We start from the raw sequence: 21618 nt of genomic DNA on the forward strand, positions 1-21618 counted from the left end.
AAGCCAAGCGTTCAGGACGAGAATGACAATTTAGAGGTGAAATTGTCACTCGAATATGATGCAAATGCTTGTACATGGTGTACTAGCCATTATCGGTCTTTTGATATAAAAATCATCATGCTATGACAAAGTTTGTTGCACAAGTCCAGAATTTTCAGAACTACAAACCCTCCTTTTGCCCTTACATAGGCAATTTAACCTAATCTCATGCTAATCTGAGTCCAGGTCTATATTCCTAAAGTCATTGAGATGTTGCTGTAACATCATTCTGGTACTTAGTTCCTCTTTTGACACAGGCTTCCTTACACATGATGTAGCACAGAGGCCACATATTGCAGGAGCGCACTGCACGCACAGACAGAACAGGAAAAGAATGGCTAAGACCATCCCAATGACCATCAGAAATTTCCATCCCCAGCCGGAAATCAGTCCCCAGAACCATCCCATAAAAGACCAATCCCCTTTATCCATATGAATAGATTCGGAAATGTTATGCAGTTTGGAGATGGCCTGGTACACTGTTGGAGCGGTATCTGGAATAAAGACACAGCAACTCGATTGGATCAGTTTACATACCCCACCTCGGTCTGCAAGTATGACATCTAATGCGACCCTGTTCTGAAGGGTCATAAGACGATCCGATTGGAGCTCAGCAGTCATTTTACTAAGGGCACCAGCAGTTTCAATTACGGTGGATTCAACCACCCTTGCTAATTGCCTTATGTTTCTGCTGTTAACCATCAGTTCCCAGAACGGCAGAAAACCCTTTGCGAAATCCCCAAATTCTTGTCCTGCAGTGTCTTCATTATTCAAGACACCTCTAACTATCCTTGTCTTATGGTAATCTGCGGCTGCTGTGTAGGTGGGAGGCAACAGGAATGAAACAAAACATGTGCCCGAAAAGTCAGGGGGCAACCATGTATAGGCTCTATCATGGCAGATGAAATAGGTGCCCTTAGCTGCTAAAACCGAAGGGGAAGTCTGAGATGCAAAAACATACGTTTCAGTACAGACACTCTTCCCCAACTGAGCTCTGAGATTCTTGCCAGTACCTTGCAGACACAGATGACCCTGATGGGGTACACTCCAAATCGGGGATGATCTCTTAGCTTGCTGTTTCTCACTCAGAGTAGCTCCATATCCGGTCACGTTCCATCCTATGTATACTAGCGTCTCATCTCTCGGGATAGTCTCATAGGAAATATCTTCCTTAATCATATCTACTATACCCTTAACTAGAGCACTATTCTTAGGATTGTCTGTTACAGAACGTAGGGGGTAGACTTCATGTGCATAAATGAACATTGTCCTGTATGCCCACACATAACCATTGTGACTAAATGGCAGGACAAGGTAAGGGATACCTTTATCCGTTGCGTGAGGCATAAGACCACACACCCAACAGTTAGTCGTGTTCATTACTAGTTGGTGCAAGAGCTTAATGAAGGAGTTATTAATAAACTCTAATCTCCTAGCTGACTCATGTTCAGGAAGGGGTTGAAAAGAATGTGCAGAGACAGTAGGAGGAGGTATGGGTGATGTAGTCGGTGCAAAGGTCACTTGTAAAGAAAACAGTACATATCCATGAAGTCTACCCCCTACGTTACAGAACGTAGGGGGTAGACTTCATGTGCATAAATGAACATTGTCCTGTATGCCCACACATAACCATTGTGACTAAGTGGCAGGACAAGGTAAGGGATACCTTTATCCGTTGTGTGAGGCATAAGACCACACACCCAACAGTTAGTCGTGTTCATTACTAGTTGGTGTTGGTGCAAGAGCTGAATGAAGGAGTTATTAATAAACTCTAATCTCCTAGCTGACTCATGTTCAGGAAGGGGTTGAAAAGAATGTGCAGAGACAGTAGGAGGAGGTATGGGCGATGTAGTCGGTGCAAAGGTCACTTGTAAAGAAAACAGTACATATCCTATTAAAAACATCATTGCACTTAATAACAGGAAAATGCATAATAATAAAAAACGTTTCTTTGTCATCAATCCACATATTCTTGTTTTAAAGTTCACAGCTTTGGCAGATCTCTCTATTTTGAAAAACTCCATCCTCTCTACAATGCTGCCCGCGATGGGAGGTTGATTCTGCTAAGGAATGCTTCTGTTGATTTAGGGCAACTCCCTTAGACCAACCAGAACTGTCGACCTAACTTTGGGCAATCGCGGCCATAGCAGCGGAACCCGGATGGCGGTTCGAAAAAACAAAAATAAGCAAGTTTCTCAGATGGGAGAGCTGCGCTTTCAAAAATATTACTTGGGGGAAAGAAAAACTTTTATTAGTTCATTTTTATTAGTTCGTTTTTCTTGGCCTCAGATTATACTGTTGTTGTCCTGGTATTGTATGGTCTTGAAACAAGACTTCAGGTTCTGTAGTGTCCAATCGGGCTGATGATGGTACGGCTGGTTGCAAATATTGTCACTCTCTTGTTCTGTAATTGTTCCTTTCACACGAGCATCACTGAAAGGTATGAACCATGGCACAGATTCAGTCTCTGAGTCGGCGACACCCTCCTGGACCCACCGGTCATAGGGCAAAGGCAAGGGGATCCGTTTGCAGTGGATCCCGTGGATCCAGTTCTTCTTTCGTTCCACACGAACGGCTGATCTTGTGTAAAGAAGGACGAGGCGTGGGCCGGTCCACCTGGGCTGTTCGTTCTTTGTTCACTGAAAGTTTTTCACCAACACCCAGGATCCAGGATCGATTTGATGTCCTGGAGCTTCAGAGACCGGAAGCAGAGAGTCATGGACCTGTTGGTATAAAACACGCAATTTAGCCGTCAATTTGTACACATAGTCAAGCAAAACAGGGTGTTCAATTTCACTGAACTTGGTGGGTCTGGGCACCCCCCATATGTTGGGCTGACGACCGAAAACAATTTCATAGGGACTAAGTTTCACCCTGGAATGTACGGTCATTCTGGTGGATAGGAGTGCTAAGGGCAGAGCGTCAGGCCATTTAAGACCAGTGCTCGCTTGAATCTTGGCTAACTTTAGTTTTAGGGTGCCGTTGTAGCATTCTACTAATCCAGCTAATTGGGGGTGGTTTGCAGCATGGAACCTCTGTCGGATGCCTAGCTCTTCACATACTTTCTTCATCACTTGACCCACAAATTCACTCCCATTGTCACTCCAGATCATTCTAGGCATTCCAAATCTAGGGAAAAACTCTTTCACAAGGGCTTTCGCTGTGGACAAGGCAGTATTGTCCTTTAGGGGATATGCTTCTACCCATCTTGAGAAGGCACAGACAACAACGAGTATGTATATTGTTGCACCTCTCCATGTGTATGAAATCTAGCTGCAAAACCTCAAACGGATACGTAGGAGGTGCAAAATGACCAGCTGGAGTTGGGGTTCCCCTACCAGGATTGTGTTTCAGACATACCATGCAATTTTTAACCACGTTCTCTGCACACTTAGGGATTCCAGCATTTTGCCATACTGGAGCCAACAACTTGCAAATCCCTTTCACGCTGATATGAGCCATTCCATGAGCCATTGTAACCACTGCAAGCACGTACGCATCGGGTAGCAACCATCTCTGATGCTCTGACAACTCAACCCAACAACCATTTGCATCCATTCTACCATACTTTCTCTCCATGTGTTCAACTCTTTCTCTGTAGCCTCAGATTGGATCGATTTCACACTCCGTATCGTGTCCTCACACATTCCAACATCACCAACCCATCTTGCAGGACCTGCAACATACATTCGGCTTGTCACCTTTCTGGCTGTTTCTTTTGCAACTTCATCAGCAAATGCATTCCCACGACCAACATCATCAGTCACCTTCTTGTGAGCACTACATTTTACAATCGCAACTTGTAGAGGCAAGGTCAGTGATTCAAGAAGCTCATTCACCAACTGACCATGCTGGATCTTGGCTCCATGCGAAGTCAGAAACCCACGTTCACGCCACAGACGTCCAAAACTATGAGCCACACCGAAGGCATACTGACTGTCAGTGTACACATTTACTTTCATTCCTTTTGACAACTCACACGCTCTTTTTTTTTTTTTCTTTTTTTTTAATCCTCATTTGCCTGGCCACCTCTTATTTAGCCTCCAACTGCCAACCACTCTAACCAGGTGCAGAGTTTCCTCTGCATTCTATGCTGTATTAGGTGGAATTCGGCAATAGATGGCCCGGAGAGTATCGTGGAAAAAGACTCCAAACTTGAAGTTTTATTCAGTTGAACTAGCCATTCTGAGCCGACTGGGGGGGGCCTAGTTCCTGGAGTTTCAAGGCATAATCATAGGACCGGGGGAAAAAAAGAAAAAAAAAAAAAAACCCCGGTTATTGTCTCCAACGAACCAGAACGTCCCAAAATATACGACTACGCTCGCCGCCTGATCTCCTCAAGTCAGTTTTAGAGGTTGCGTAGAGAGACGACAGCCAGCTTGCGTGGGTTGGTGCTGAATTTTCAATCCAAACCTTGCATATCTCTCTTCTTGCAAGCAGTATGGCAAAGAACAGAAATGTCCTAGCGTGGCCCTTTATATTGTTGTCCCATCCAAATATAATCAAGGAAAGTGTGATGGAGATCGAAATATTAAGGATGGAGTCCAGAGTTGCTTTAACTTCATTCCAAAATTGTAATATGTTGGGGCATTCTTTGAACATGTGGACGTCTGAGGCTGCGATATGGCCACATTTATTGCATTTCTTCCCTGGGATAAATTTAGAAAGTTTTAGCGGTGTAAAATATGCACGGTGAATTGTAAAAAAGTGATTGCGTCTTAGCCATGCGGGTTTGACACATTATATAATAGGGTACAGGAATTCTGCCAGGTTTCGATGCTCTGGGCCCCCAGATCTGAGCCCCATAGTTGTTCCGGGAGGGTGAAATCTCCATCTATCTCTTCTAGCAGGCACCAGTACCATTTCGAGACCTCTTTACCCCCTGCAGGTTGCGCTACCAATTTCTCTTCGGTGGTACTATGCTTCCCTAATGGTGCCCCAGATCTATTTGTTGCCTTAGCCCAACTATCTAATTGTAGATACTTAAACCTCGAGAGCTCTATCCCCCGCTGCTCCCGCAAAACCTCCCAGGGCCTCAGAGAATCACCTGTCAACACATCGCCCCATGTTAGTATCCCTCCTACTCTCAACGGAATAGTAAGCCGATCATCCCAGCAGGAAGGGAGCCCTGGGGAATCCCAGATGGGCGCAAGGTTGGAGTAGTATGACAAGCCCAGGTTCCTCCTTATATGTGACCATAGCTTCGCTTGGGACATAAGAGTTTTTAATTTAACTTTCTTGAAGTATTTCTGTTCTCCAAACTTGAACATGTAGCCGTTAGTTGGTAAGCCAGCACCAATCAGCATTGCCATGAACATGAGGCCTATTGATGTATTGGATGGCACTTTTAAGAGCATTCTCGAATGGGATAGTTGAAATGCCCACGCATAGTATTGTAGATCGGGTAGGGATAGGCCCCCCTTTTCCCTCCTCCTCCTCCTCAGCTTTGGAGAATTGAAGGGAATGAGGGAGAACATGGCGGCCGCAGGCTAGTGCGGTGCGCGCGCTGATCATCTGAGCTCCTCTGGCATGGGGAAGCACTCCTCTCCGCTCTGTGTGATGATCGGGCACTTTTGAGTTCCCGCTGTTTTTTGCTTTGTTCCCCCTACCTGACTCGGCACGACGACCTAAAACCGCCGGACTGACTGCCATCGGTTTGGGATAGCGGAGCAAGGTCGGAGGCTACCGGGCAGAATCCCCTCGCCAGACCGGGTCCGCTCCGGAGTTATTGGAGGTATTGCTGCCTTGCCCCCCTCCCCCGTCTCACGGCGCCCGCTGACTGAAGCCGCAGGAGCTGGAACGGGAGAGCGGAGTCGGAGTAGCGGAGTAGCGGAAGTGTGCAGAAAGGGATTGCCGGCTTGTTTTCCCCTCGCCTTGTCAGCCGGTACACCTCACCTCGGATGTGTTTCACCCTGCCCTCCGGCAGCTCTCCGCCCCCTCAGAGTTCGTGGAGCAGAGCAGCCGTGGAGCTTCGCCGGGGTCGCTCGGCGTGAGGTCTGCTTAGAGGCAGACTTGAATGTGTGGGCTCCGGAGGCACAGTGGTTCAGCTGCTACAGAAGCAGCCTGAGCCCACTAGCAAGTCCCAGGTGAGAGCTGGTGCTGGTTTAGCAACATACAATACTTGTGACAGTAGGGCGCCGCGGGTGGGGGTGTCTCTGCATTTGGAGGGATCAGGGAAATCAAGTCTTGGCAGTAGCAAGGGCACCTCATTAGGAGTGGCAAGTAACCTCAATGCTGTAGTTAGTAATCTAAAAGAAATTAAAAGGGTCAGCCAGTCTTTACTACAGCTACCAGAATCCCCCTGTTTAGAGACAGTGTCTCATACAACAGCAGCAATTGACTCCTCTGCCCCCGTTCCGGCCCTGCCTCCCGTCCCTGCTGTAAGCAACCCCTTAAGCGAGCCTGCCCCTTTTAGTCTTCCAGCTTTACCAAAAGAGAAAGGGAAAAAGAACATCAGTCAGAAACCCAAATTGACAGCTACAAGAACGAAAGCCAAAGGGAGGGGAAACAAAAGAATCAGTAAAAACAGCCAAGAAGGGGCTAAGACTCTAGTTTCAACCAACAGCGCGGTGAAAATCACCCCCTCTTTACACTCTTTTTTTAAAGTCCTGCCTCAAGTTCTGGATCTAAGCCCAGTTAATAATCAGGAAGAGAGCCCTGACACACCTCTGGGTATTGATATCCCCTCAGTGAATTCACCCCCACTAACGGAAATGGCTGACCCATCACCGTCCGCCCCGTCACAGTCGGTGGAGGTAAACACTCCATGCGATGATAAAGGCGAGGCCCTAAACAGGACACCAACAGGTCCCTCTAAGGCTTCAGGGGAGAGAGATGAGGAAGGGGGGGCTGGTATCACAACTCACACTGCGACCGAGTCGGCATTGGCAGCTTTGGCAGCTTCAATCACTTCAATGAGAGAAGAAAATCGTAGTGATTTTTTGGTCTCCAAAGCAAACCAAAACGACATTCGCTCATCTTGTGAAGCTTTGGAAAGGAAAGTAGATGGCTTGGGTGAAAGAACGGAGGCATTGGAGAACACAGTGGGAGCGGTAAAAGCTAATCTTGAAGCAGCTGTGTTAAAAATTCACAACCTACGCAAGGAGGGAGATGCAATGAAAGAAAGAATGGAAACTTTAGAGAATTTCTCACGCAGAAACAACCTGCGTCTTCTCAAAATACCGGAGGGGAAAGAAGGTGGGGACATCAAGAGTTTCGTTGTAAATCTTTTGAAGGAAGCTTTGGGTCTCGAGGAGACAGTTGAAGTGTTGGAGAAAGACATCCAAAGGATCCATCGTGACCCGTTCCGTCTTAAAGCAGGCAGGTCTAAACCTCGGAAAGTCCTTGTCAACTTCTTGACTTATACCTTAAAGGAGAAAATTCTTAACACTGCGCTTAAACTTAAAACTACAAAATGCTCTGAATTTCCTTTCGAGATCCGCTCTGATCTATCCAAGGCTACACTTGATAGGCAGTGGGAGTTGGGACAGAAGATGGATAGTTTTAGAACGGCTGGTGCAACAGTCCAGATGAGATTCCCGGCCTACTTACGCATCATGTATAATAACAAGATGTATAATGTCAGAACGCCATTCGAGGCGGACGAGCTCCTGGAGTCTATTCAGAACCACTCGCAGGGCAAATGTTGAACGACTAGGCCCCCCCCCTCGTCTCAGTGTACTTGTTCTTACTCAATAGGCTGAATAACGTAATAACTAAGTAGGAGCCTTATGAATTTTTGGGGAGAGGGAGGGGGGAAGAATGAAGAATAGAGGGAAAAAAAAAATACATATATAAATAAAAAGAGGAGAAAAAAAAAAAAAAAGGGATTCAATAAAAAAAAAATATATAGGGGAAAGAAAGGAAAAAAATAAAAATAAAAAATAAATAAATAAATAAATAAATTTGCACTATTTCATAAATAACCTTTTTCTGTAGATAAACAAATGAACAAATGAATAAATCCACACTATCTGGAGAATGCGAGTAACAAATCAACAGGGGGAAGGTGGGATGGTGATGGTGATGGTGAATGTGCACGATAGTACAATGTTTTTTTCACAGATATTCTTAAGGAGTGCAACTCCGTGTTGAGAGTAGAGCTCAGATCAGAGCAAACCGGCCCATCAACTGGCCGGAGTAAGTATGGAGGGGTTCTCCAAAGGGGTGGGCGGGGAGGGGCACAAAAGCATAAAAAATCAAAATTATCCTCAGAAGCCTGGCCCTTTAAAACAGATTTTTCTTTTTTACAGTCCAACCGCCTTAGATACAATAACTAAAAGAAACAAAGCAATAAATACTAAACCGGGTGGAATGAAAGTGAGCAATGGGAAAGAGAAATGTCATTGATATCTTTTTTATCTTGGAACGTGAATGGTCTGCGCGTGCAGGGGAGAAGAGAACGCATTTTTCAATATTTGCGAGACTCCCCGGCGCAGATCATCATTATCCAAGAATCACATCTCTTAAAAAACGAGGCAGACGCAATTTTAAAAAAGCAAAAATGGATTGACGTATTCTTAAGTACTGACCATAATGCAAATATGAGAGGAATTCTCTTAATCTGCAAAAAACCAGCTAACGTGCGGATTCTTGAATTCAGAGAGGACAAATCTGGAAGATGGCTCATAGTTAACCTCTCTATACATGGGCAGAAATACAAATTAGTCGGATATTATGGTCCTAACTCTGATGACCCATCCTTTCTGGAAACAATAAGGAACGATTTAATAACCACCTCTGACCCCATAATTTGGACAGGGGACTTTAACGTTATTTTGAATCCAAAACTTGATAAAACCACTAATAGTAGCAGGTACAGTTGTCAACCACCTTCAAAATCTAGACAGACTCTAAAAGGGATTATGGAGGACCTGGGTCTGGCAGATTTATGGAGAGAAAGAGCCGGCACTAAACCAGGGGTATCTTATCGGAATCTAAAATATAAACATACTTCACGAATAGATTTTGCCCTGTTTAGCTACTGTCTCCAAAACTCTATAGCCAGTATAAAGTATATACCCTCTCACCTATCCGACCATTCAGCTCTCTCTTTCACCTTAATACTTCAAACTCACAAAAAACATCCCTCCTGGGCATTTGATCGAACTATTCTATTGGTCCCGGAGGAAGTGACATACCTCAACTCCGAAACTGGGATGTTTTTAGATAGCAATTTGCACTCAACCTCCCTTGCCTTAGTATGGGAAACTCTTAAGGCATACCTGAGGGGCTGTATCACCAACAGAGCTTCCTTTAGGAGGAAAAACTATCTATCCAAAATCAAAAACCTAGAACAGGAGCTAGAGATAATTGAACAAAGGCTTAGGGGCACAACTGGCTCACCACAAGATCAAAAAAATATGTCAGACCTCAAAAGTCAGATAGAAGATATCCTACAAGAAAGGGTCTCAAAGAAATGGGAAGCGAGCAAATTGTCCAATTTTGAATTCGGAGAAACCGCAGGTAAGATTTTAGCCTGGAGGGTCAAAGCAGACCAAGCAAAAAACCACATAAGAGGGATCATGGCAGCGGGGGAAAATCAGCTCAGGTCATCAGATGTAGGAATTAGTACTGCCTTTACGCAGTTTTTTGCCGAAATATATAGGGATGATATTATAGATGACCAACAGGCAAGGAAGTCATGACTGGATAAGATATCTCTTCCACAGTTATCGCAAGCGCAAAGTGAGGCATTGGAATTGGACATCTCAGAGACAGAGGTTAAAAAGGCCGTATCCGTACTAAAACATGGAAAAGCTACAGGTCCTGACGGACTCCCCGGAGAACTGTACAGAGCCTTGGCCGATACAATTGTCCCTACGCTGACGGCCCTATTCAACGGTATTCTGAAGGACGGTAACGACCCACCTCAATCATGGAGCGAGGCAACTATAGTCTTGATCTTAAAACCTGGAAAAGACCCAACACTATGTGGGTCTTACCGCCCTATATCATTGTTAAATAATGACTACAAAATATATGCCTCTATTTTAGCAGCTAGATTGGGATCAGTAATGGGGGAAATAATCCATCATGATCAAAAGGGATTCATTAAAGGGCGTCAGCTTTCTGACCTAACATATGATCTAGTGGGGGCAATCGATATCGCCTCAGCTTTTTCTATCCCACTGGCAACCCTCACCCTAGACGCAGCTAAAGCTTTCGACAGGGTAAACTGGCCCTATTTAAACGACGTGTTAAAGAAGGTCAACTTAGGGGAGAAACTCTGTCGAACAATAAAACTTATGTATAAATCGCCAACAGCACAGCTTCTAATAAATGGCAAGCTGTCTGAATCGTTCAAGATCTCTAGAGGCACAAGACAGGGCTGCCCGCTTTCCCCCCTCCTCTTTAACCTATACATAGAACCGTTTGCGGAAGTTCTCAGACGAGAGGACTCTATTCCATCTTTTAGGTTCGGGGAGTGGGAAAAGCGAGTAGCCTTGTACGCAGATGACATCTTGGTCTTTACCTCAGACCCGGAGATCGCTCTACCAGTAGTTATCGAGAGAGCCGAAGATTTCGGCCGTATCTTGGGCTATGAGATAAACGCCTCCAAAACAGACATTATGGCATGGAACATACCTGACCTACGGCTAAATACATCAAACTCAATGAGATATTTGGGAATTCGGATAGTGCAAGATATCGCACAAATTGCCCAAGTCAATCTTGAGAGAATTCTTAAGGAAATTAAAAAATCTTTAAAATCTTGGTCTAATCTCCCACTAACTATCCTAGGTAGAGTAAGTTTGCTAAAGATGTCAATTCTTCCCAAGTTCACCTTCTTATTTAACACGATCCCCCTTGCATTTGATAAAACAGCGCTAGAGAAATGCCAGAGAGAGCTTAACTCCTTCGTTTGGGGATACAAGTCAGCAAGAATATCCTGGAAAAAACTCACACGCTCTTGTAAGTGCAATCAATTCTGCTGCTTGAGCTGAGTTATGTGGAATATGTGCAGTTTCAACGACTGTATGCAAAGTGGTGATAGCATATGCTGCAGTCGTGTCACCATTCGGAAGCTTGAAGCATGAACCATCCACCCATAAGGTACCATCGCATTCAACAAGAGGAGTATCTTGGAGGTCTATTCTCCCTTTCGTCTCTTCTTCTGTTCTAAGAAAACAATCATGCTGTTCTTCAGCATTCTCTGCCTCAACTGGAATTGGCAACAACGTGGCTGGGTTTAATGTGCTGCATCTTTTGATGTGCACATGGCTCGCTAACAAAGTTAGTTCGTAACCTGACAATCAAGCACTAGTTAAGTGCTGTGTTTTGGTTCTGTTCAATAATGTGTCCATTGCATGTGGAACCATGACCACTAACGTGTTATTCATCACTAAACCAGCGGACTGTCGAATCCAAACAGCTGCTGCTGCTGTTGCTCTTAAACAACTTGGCAATGCTTTAGCTACTGGATCCAAAGTTGACGAAAAATATGCACATGGACGCTGCTTGTCTCCAAACAACTGTGTCAACACTGATAATGCACAACCTTCTTGCTCATGGACATACAATGTAAAGGGCTTACTGTAGTTGGGGGTACCCAACACAGGAGCCGAACATAATGCTGTGCGCAATTCATAAAAACCTTTCTGACACTCTTCAGACCAAGGCACAGGATTGGGTGTATCTTTACATGTTAATGCCACCAATGGTTTGGCCAGTAAAGAAAAATTTGGAATCCACTGTCTACAGTACGATGTAATACCCAAGAAAGCACGCACTTCTCTGTGTGTTTTTGGCACACTTAATTTTGCTATTGCCTGGATTCTTTCTGGGGTCAGTTTCCTTCCCTCCTTCGATAAGAGATGACCTAAGTAGGTCACTTCTTGTCGACAATATTGTAATTTAGACAGGGACACTTTGTGATGCAGATCACACAAATGACGCAACAATGACAACGTGGCTTCTTTACAGATTTCCTCAGAATCTGCAGCAATAAGCAAGTCATCAACATACTGAATGAGTGTAGCGCCTTCAGGTAAAACAATTGTATCAAGCTGCGTTTTTAGAGCTTGACTATATATTGATGGACTTTCACAGTAGCCCTGGGGAGCGCGTTTAAAGCGGAAGCTTCGTCCTCCTAAACTGAAGCCAAAAATATCCCTACTTTCTTCAGCAATTGGGATGCTGAAGAAAGCATTCTTCAAGTCAATTACCGAAAACCAGGTTGCAGAGACTGGGATCATAGTCAACAGGGCAGTAATGTCAGGAACAACTGGAAATTGTGGCACTACTATTTTATTCACCTCTCTAAGGTCAATCACAAATCTGTACACAGGTGGCTGAGAGGGGTCAGTTCTTTTTAAAACAGGCAGAACAGGACTATTGCAAACATTGCCTCTTGTCTCTTCATCACATCTTTTTCAATCAGATCGTAAATGATCGCTAACAACGCTTTTTCACCTTCACTAGAAATTTTGTATTGGGGAATTCTTGGCATCCTAACATTAACTTTCAATGTCACAACATATGGTGGTATTTCCAAGAGACCCACATCATTAGGACCAGTAGCCCAAAGAATATCAGGTAGAGACAGCAATTCTGTTGGAATTTTATCCCTCGACAAATACATTGTAGAAACCACTTTCTTACCTAGTGTAAGTTGTACTCCCGAAGGAGAACAGTACAAAGTCGCATACAATCTTTTTAACAGATCCAATCCCAACAAGTTTTCACCACAACCTGTTGTTAGAATAAGGGGTGCTTCGAATTCACAAGGACCAACAGACAGGGACATAGGACATGAAATCGTGTTCCTAACCGGGGCGCCAGAAAAACCTACAGAAACATTCATTTCGCCAGACAAAGGTGCGCCAGGGAGTTTTGAGTGCATCATAGAACTCTTTGTAGCACCAGTATCCAACAGAAAAGGTTCTGACACACCTGATGTAATCACCTCAACGTATGGTCCAATCTGATCTACTGGAACTGAAACAATTCCCTCTCTTTGTCTATGGCTGTCCTAGCAATCATTACCTTCCATATACTCATCTTCTGCATAGTAATCATCAGCGTAGTACTGAGCTGCCTACCAGATGCGTTAATCTGCTGATCAAACCTATTAATAGAATCCTGAGGCGGAAGGGAGCGTGCATTCTGATGGACGTTTCCACGTCCTCTTCCTCTAGGTGTTTGCTGAACACCTCTACCTCTTGTGTTTGACACACCATTTGCGCGCTGTAACAGGATAGGGCAACTATACTTAAAATGACCCTCTTCCTTGCAATACGAACACTGATTGGGACCCAGAGGAACGCGTGGCTGAGTATACTCTACTCTTGGCTTTTGAAACTGTTGAGGTTGCTGATAATTATTCTGATAGTTATTCTGACCGCCATTATTCTGGCCACTACCACCACGTGGCGGATATGCTTGCTGTAACAGGACCTTCGTTTTGAACTCTTTAGTTTTCTTTTCTGCTCTATCTTTGTCTCTATTTTCATAATATTGCGCAGTAGCCAATATCTGTGCTGAAGAGGAAACTGCCCATGAACTCTCTGAATCCTTCAACTTTTTACACAAATCTGGAAGTAGACTGTGTACGAATTTATCGACGAACAGTCGCTGACCACCTTCTGTGCTCATATCTTGACCACTGTGGTCCACAAACGTTTCTTCAAACCTGGTGAAGAAATCAGACACCGTTTCATCTTTCTTCTGCCTACACGCAGATAACTTATCCCAATTTACACGCATCGCAGGCATTATAGTTTTCATGTAATCAATGATCCTACCAGGGAGTTCTGCTACCAAAGGCTCAGGTTTAGCACCACCAGTTTGTAGGGCATCTGCGGCAGCAATATTAGCCCAAGAGTCGCCTAATTCCTGATTATGGTCTGTATGACGAATCTTTCCCCATAAAGGCTGCGGGACAACATTCCCAAATAACATATCGATATCGGCCAAGTTCATAATGCATGATTCTGCAGTCTGCGACAATTCCTTGTAATACCCTGCAGGATTTTTACGGGGATCAGGCAATGTCTGCTTAAGGGCTAAAACTTTGGCTCGCTTCCATGGGATGTGTACCCACACACGCTGAAAATGTGGCAGAATAATAGGGTTAACATTCGCGTCCCCATCTCTCTAAACTGGGGGAACCTCTCTCATAGGGTATTGTCTTCCCCTCTTCTTGGTAGAGGAGTCAGACTCAAACAACGACTTGGAAACACCTTCAGTCCTAAGTGATAACAACGTCGCAACAGCTTTCCTAACATCTGAACCCACAATTGTACCTTTTGAAAATTCGAACCGTACATGGCTCAACTCGGGCGGGTTAGAGTCCTAATCATTCTCCTCTAAGTCTTCGCATAGAAAAACACACATTTTCTCGAAAACGTACCTCTGCTTTGATGTTTCCCATTGATGGAAGACATCCATAACAGATTCTATCTCATATCTTATCAGGTCAGTAACCCATTTATGTGCCAAACGATCCAATACTTCTTTCTCCCTCGAATCAGGCAGTTGGCTACGCAACTGCTTGTGTTCAGGGGCATGAGTCGGGCTTGCCGCTCCAAACAAAGGATATAGAAGACTAGAAATAGGGCTTGCCACTCTCTGGCGGACAGACGGAGAAGTCGAGGAAAAGACAAGTGGGAAGGCAGGGTGAGATGAGGCAGATGCAGAGGCAGTTTCAGGAGGAGTACCAGAAGTGGTAGTCGATACAGTAGTTAGAGTTGTAGGAAGTATAGGAAGAGCAGGTGTACAGGCCGGTGGCCTTTGGGGAGGCTGCACCTGAGGAACAGGAGCCAGCTGAAGAGTAGCTGGTGGGTGCTGTGAAGGAACAGGGGGCATAACAACCATGGGTTGCACAACTAAAGGTTGTGGAGGTGCTGTAGCATTTTGCGCATAGGGGGGTGGTGAACTTAACAAATGCGACATTAAGGGATCTTTTTCAAGCTCTTTTGCTGCTTCCTGCTGAAGAGGCGGCAAGACTGGATAACATTTATCTATTACCATTTTACGTTGCCTGTGCAACTGCTCACTCATCTGTTCTTCTTCATTGTGTTTATACTGCATAGCAGCTTGCATTATCGAGATACCCCTTTCTCTTTTATTTTTCTTCGCTAATTTAATTTCCTTTTGTTTGGCTTCCTTACGCCATAGGCGGAAAGAGTCAAACATCGCCGGCCGGGCTTTCTTCTTAAAAAGTTTAACTTCGAGATTATCCAGGATTTCTGTATCAAAGCTACCATATTGGGGCCATTTTAAAAGACCATATTTTCTGGTGTATTTTATCCACACTTCATTGTATGTGATGGGGCCTACTCCATGTTTTACATATAATTCATAGGTTGGAGTTCCAATCGGAGGAACCGGACACGAGTCCTCCAGTCGGAGTCCCTATTATTACAACCAAGACAAACCAAATTTCCAAGTCTGCTAAGACCAGGCATCTTCGCTCTCTAGTCTAGCTTCAAACTTCAAAGGATTATCGAATACGATATTCTCGTGAATACACGAGTCCTTCGGCTTTGGCGCTTGCAAGTTCCAAATCAAAGCGGTCCCAAAAGGGGACACCAAACAAACTAAGGACTGGGAGACGCTCCACTTATACTTAACTGAGGTATCGATGATGTCACCAGAAGACTCGTCTAACGTTTCGCTCTACCAAACATCAAGGGTCCAAATCAGGGTGATAGTCAGGGCAGCAGTCCTTTGTAGCCGTCGGGACGCGGGGAACCTCGCAGCAAAGACCTTCGGAACCACGTCGACATACAGGGGTCGCTGAAGTGGCTGGCCGTCCTCCGGAATTTTCACACGAAGATCCTTACGAACCTCTGGCTTGGACCGGTACCGCTGATACCGCCCCACATTGGGCGCCAACTGAGGTACTGGGTTTTTAAGAACCGGTACTGATCTGGTAACCCAGCGGTGTCAGGGGCAACACCCAAAGACCTCGAGTACTTTCCTGATTCAGACCACAGAAACACAAGTCTTCTAGGTGAAGTCAAAGATCGAATTTATTGGCTGCAACCAAGTAACAAGCGTCCTAGAAGTACAACAACACAGTGTGTATATTCTCAGGAGACTGCTCAACATTACAGACCCAGGCTTCTCTTTTTATACAGAATATTAAGCTTCAGGCAAACATTCTTAGATTTACAGTGAGCTATTCACATATTTTCACTACAAAGTAAAAGCAGAGTCATGATGACAAGTCCACATTTCGGTGTGTCCAGTTCGTAATAAATTACCCGGCAAGGCCCAACATTTCCATCAGATATCAGTGTACCCTCAATAAAACCGGGATCCTCCTCATCATAAAGCAAAAGAAGAGAAAAGAGCAGGGACAGGTGTGAGCAAGATTTGGGCGGGGGTGTGTGTGCGATGGGAACAGTTTATGGCCTGTTGTGCTTTGATGCTATCTCGTTCGGCCACTGGGAGAGAACTGACCAAACAGGTTTTGGCTTGGGGCAATGGTTCCAGCTTGCCCAGGTCACAGAAAAGTCAATTAAGGTGTATGTGTCCTTTGATATCGGATTCAGCTGTAGTTACAAGCCTATGTGAAGGGCAACTCACAAAATGGCTGCCAAGCGTAAAATGGAAGCCAAGGGTTCAGGACGAGAACGACAATTTAGAGGTGAAATCGTCACTCGAATATGACGCAAATGCTTGTACATGGTGTACTAGCCATTATCAGTCTTTTGATATAAAAATCGTCATGCTATGACAAAGTTTGTTGCACGAGTCCAGAATTTTCAGAACTACAAACCCTCCTTTTGCCCTTACATAGGCAATTTAACCTAATCTCATGCTAATCTGACTCCAGGTCTATATTCCTAAAGTCATTGAGATGTCGCTGTAACATCATTCTGGTACTTAGTTTGTCTTTTGACACAGGCTTCCTTACACATGATGTAGCACAGAAGCCACATATTGCAGGAGCGCACTGCACGCACAGACAGAACAGGAAAAGAATGGCTAAGACCATCCCAATGACCATCAGAACTACACTACATCCAATCTATAAAAAAGGGCCAAGTATGGACCCTAGGAACTACCGCATGATTGTTTTTCTGGATATTGAGGGCAAGGCTTATGCTAGCACTCTCCTGACGGAACTAGCAGGCTGGGTCAACAAGGAGGATCTGCTTCCTTTCTATCAGACCGGGTTCCGTCAAGGAGGCTCCTCCTTAGATAACATCATTGCCCTATCATATTTAGTACACCAAACAATGGCCCGTGGCAATCAGCCTCTTTTTGCTTGTTTTATGGAAAGGGGCGACCACTCGGTCCCCCCGAACGTATGGCAGAGTACCACGATCCCCCCGGGAAGCCATCTTGGGCGGGAGGCGAGTCTCGGCTGGTATGCCCGAAGCGGCGTAGCCGGGCGCGCCTTTTCCCGCCCTAGAGTGGGTTGGCCTAGACACTGACGCGGCTGGCCACGCCCTAGGGGCAGGCAGGGGCGGGTTTACGCCCGCCCTGAAGACGGATAAAAGGAGAAGCAAGATCCGAAGGCATCCTCTTGTTCCTGTGCTCTGAAGCTGCACCTCCTCGCTGCACGTGAGCTCGAGACGGAACGAAGAGCCAATTTTGAGCGTTGTAATCTTTCTTGTTTATTTTCCAGATACTCTGTTGGGGAATGCCGAAGAAGGCGGGAAAGCGCATGACTACTGACCAGATGCTGCGCATTCTTATGAAAGAGATGACCGAGTTAAAGAGGCGAATGGATGAAAACGAGGAAGGGGGACCGAAACGTCCTTTGGCGGGAGCAGCCCCGGGGGGGAAAAACAAGAGGCCCAGGAGAGGGAGAGCTGTGGAAGACATCCCGGGCCCCAGTACCCCGCTAGAGGCACCCACCCCCGTGCCGGAGGGAGGGAATCCGATTCCTGTGGTGGTCACCCCCGTGTCCGGGGACGATATGCCGCCCGAGCTGGCAGCACAATTAGCAGCGTGGTTGGGTAAAGATAGTGAGGGCGCCACGGCTGTCGACGCGCAGGTGCTGATGAAGCAACTGCGTGAGTCACGGGAAGCAGCAAAGGTATCCACGCCGGCTGCGGCAGTAGAGAAGCCACAGGGGACAGGTTCGGTCGCGGAGACACCGTCCGGTTCAGGTAAGCGGCCATTGCCGATTGCAAGGGATGAGTCTGCACCTTCTCGTAGGGAAAGGGTGGGTCAGCATGTTCCCTTGGCTATTAAGGAGAAGATATGGGCGGGGGAATATGTAAACATGTTCTCGTTACTTACTGATCACTATGAGATGGAGCATGTTAAGGGCCAGAAGGATCTCATGCATCCGAGTGTTTGGCGCGCAAAAATGGCCGCCTTTAAGGTGAACGAAAACATTGGCAATTGGGGCAAAGCGTGGGGGGTCTTTACATCGATCTTGGGGGAACGAAGGCCCGATCTGCTACACGAATTGCCGATTTATCAGTCACGAATCATGGGGTACTCGGTATCACATGAGGGTAATCATTGGTTCTGCTATGATAATCTGTTTAGAAAGGCTAAAGAACATGATAAAAACTTAACTTGGGATTGTTATGATTCTGTGTCTTGGGATAAAATGAAGGAGACTGGTATGTTGACAGTGCCATTGGTGGGGAGTAACGTTGGCGAATCCTCCCGCCAGTATGCGGGGACGCCCTTTCGATCAGGTGCGGGTATCGACAATCACTCGAGGCCTGCCGGAAATACAGGAAAAAGGGGGGTTTGTTGGAACTTCAACAGGGGTAAATGTACCAGGCCCCAGGGATCGTGTAAATTTAGACACGAATGTAGTGGGTGTGGGCAATCATCCCATCCTGAGTCCACGTGCAGAGCCAAAACGGGTGATAATGGGGGGAGGGGAGGCGCCAAACAGGTCTAACATAGTCCGAGGGGCGCCTTTACCTTCCCCGATTGATACTCTGGCGATGATCCCCTGGCTCAGTGAATACCCAGATCGTACTTCTGCTGGGGTGTTGCGGAACGGGTTTTCTTATGGTTTCCGCATCCCAGTGGGGGACTTTCAAGGTGTGGAGAAATGTAAAAATCAGCTATCGGTCTTGCAGCATACGACCGTGGTACAGGATAAAATCCGGAAGGAGGTGACTCGAGGTCGAGTCGCCGGCCCGTTTACTGTACCCCCGGTTCCTAACTGTGTTTGTTCCCCTTTAGGTGTGGTCCCAAAGAGGGACCCGGGTGAGTTTCGGCTGATACATAATTTATCAGCCCCACGTGGTCTTTCCGTTAACGAAGCGATAGACCCGGAAGTGTGTTCGGTGCGGTACGCATCCTTCGATGAGGCCGTAGCCATTTTGAATCGCCTGGGGCCCGGGGCGCTGATGGCAAAGTCTGATATCGAGTCAGCGTTCCGGTTGCTCCCGGTACATCCAGCCGACCAGCGGCTCCTAGGTTTCATGTTTCAGGGTCATTATTACATGGATAGGTGTATGCCGATGGGGAGCTCTATATCCTGTGCTTATTTCGAAAAATTCAGTAGTTTTCTACAATGGGTCTTCACAAAGAAGACGGGTTTCCAACATGTGATGCATTACCTTGATGATTTTTTGTTCCTGGGGCCAGCTGGGGATCCGGAATGTGGGCAGGCTTTGGCACAATTTTGTGTTTTAATGGATCAGTTTGGCGTGCCATTGGCACCAGGTAAGACTGTGGGGCCTTCCACTTGCCTCGAGTTTCTGGGGATCGAGTTGGACTCCGATGAAGGTTGTTTTCGTTTACCTGCCGAAAAAGTGTCAAAGTTCAGGACATCCCTGCAAATATGTATAAATGGATCCAAGGTTAAGCTGCATCAGTTACAGCAGCTAGTTGGCCAGTTGAATTTTGCCCTGAGGGTTATACCAATGGCCCGCCCCTTTTCTCGTTCGATTGCTCAAGCCATGGTCGGCCTGAAGGAGGGCCATCATCGCACGAGGCTCTCGGCTGAGGTCCGCCAGGACATGCGCATTTGGTTGGCATTCCTGGCGGATTTCAATGGTCGAGTCGTCTGGAACAAACCAGCCGTGTCCTCTGATGAGCTGGGGCTGTGGACGGATTCGGCAGGAAGTATAGGTTTTGGTGCCATCTTCGGCACAAGATGGTCTGCACAAAAGTGGCCGACATGGTGGCATGACAGTGGGCTGACAAGTAACATTGCTTTCCTGGAACTTTTCCCCATTTTAGTGGCCCTGAGAACTTGGCCCGAAGGGTTCATGGATCACTCTGTGGTATTTTGGTCTGACAATATGACCGTGGTCGAGTGTATCAATAGCCAGGCAGCACGATGCAAGTGGATTTTGAGACTACTCAAAGAAATTGTTTTACTGTGTATGCAATTGAATGTGTTATTCAAAGCAAGACATGTCCCAGGGGTAATGAACCAGGCAGCTGATGCACTGTCTCGTTTTCGTATGCAGGCTTTCTGGGGTTTTCTTCCCACAGCGGACCCGGAGCCGGCACCCTTTCCCGAAGCTCTCTGGTCTCTCGGTGCCCCGAACTTCGTAACCTCGTGGGAGAGAGTTTAGCACCCAGGACGAGGAAGGCATATGAAGGGGCGTTCCGGTCCTATTTGGCCTTTTTGGGGACTGATAGAGAGGAGCTTTGGGGCCAGGAAGAGTGGGTGGTGAATTTTCTGATGTCCTTACATCGGGTCGGGAAATCGGTGGCCACGGCTCAAAGGCATCGGGCTGCCATTTCCTTTGTTGCTAGGGCCCACGGGATCCTTGACCCGACAGCGTCTTTCGTTGTACAGAAAGCGCTACGAGGGTGGCAACGCCTTGAGGGTCACAGAGTAGATGAAAGGCGCCCGATAGGTTTAGATAGGCTGGCCCAGTTGCTATCCAGACTCCCTGCTACGTGTTCATCTCAGTTTGAGACAGTGTTATTCCGAGCCGCTTTTACGCTGGCATTCCATGGGGCTATGCGGGTAAGCGAACTAGTGGCGAGGAACAAGCAGGATGTGACAGGAGGATTGTGCCAGGAGCACGTCCAGATCAGAGGGGAGACGATGACGGTCTCATTTGTCAGGTCCAAGACCGATCAAAGTGGGATGGGTGACTGCGTAATCATACGCAGGATTCCCGGGTCCTCCATGTGCCCGGTAAGGTGTCTAGAAGATTATTTAGCACGAAGGGTGGCATCATGGGGGGGGACCTTGTTGAGACACGCTGACGCCACCCCACTGACAAAGTTTCAGTTTCAGCGGGTGCTTGCGATGTCGATTGCCGCTGCGGGCTTGAACCCGGGCGAGTTTGGGACCCATTCCTTTCGGATAGGGGCTGCTACAGAAGCTACAGCCAGGGGTCTGGATGTTGAACAAGTCAAACGGGTGGGGCGTTGGTCCTCCAATTGTTATAAAAGGTATGTGCGGTTGCACATGTTGTGAAGCTGTAGCAATGTACTCACGCTTCTTGTTTTGTTTGGTTTTCAGTTGCGCAAGCCTACGAGGCGGGGCGGACTTTGCAGTCGACCCAACACCGGGCCAGCGGTCAGACATCACCGGCTGTGAAAAAGGAGGTGTGGGTCGTGGGCCACTCATACGTGAGACGTGCCGCGGACGTATTCAAGGCAGGTGATATGATTCACGTCGCTGGGGAATACGGGTACAGTGTGTCCTTCTATGGAAGAGGCGGTCTCTGTATT

General features: G+C 46.6%; 1 protein-coding gene across 1 annotated transcript; it reads right to left on the minus strand.

Annotated features, from left to right (window-relative positions):
- Positions 1 to 210: 210 nt before the first annotated feature.
- LOC147722809 (endogenous retrovirus group PABLB member 1 Env polyprotein-like) lies at positions 211 to 2063 on the minus strand. The gene is made up of 2 exons (XM_086966894.1): positions 1706 to 2063; positions 211 to 1364 (listed from the first exon to the last, which is right to left on the minus strand). Exons 1-2 carry the CDS (start codon positions 2061 to 2063, stop codon positions 211 to 213), a joined length of 1512 nt encoding a protein of 503 aa, XP_086823020.1.
- Positions 2064 to 21618: the final 19555 nt, after the last annotated feature.

The sequence above is a fragment of the Lissotriton vulgaris genome, chromosome 4_1 (genome assembly GCF_964263255.1).
Source record: "Lissotriton vulgaris chromosome 4_1, aLisVul1.2, whole genome shotgun sequence".
Lineage (NCBI taxonomy): Eukaryota > Metazoa > Chordata > Amphibia > Caudata > Salamandridae > Lissotriton > Lissotriton vulgaris.

Excerpts from the sequence above, each read along its gene's own strand:
- LOC147722809 (XM_086966894.1), bottom strand. The coding sequence starts at position 2,063 with ATGGAGTTTTTCAAAATAGAGAGATCTGCCAAAGCTGTGAACTTTAAA. Across the intron at positions 1,365-1,705 it reads GCCTCACACAACGGATAAAG|GTATCCCTTACCTTGTCCTG; the intron begins GTATCCCTTACC and ends CAACGGATAAAG.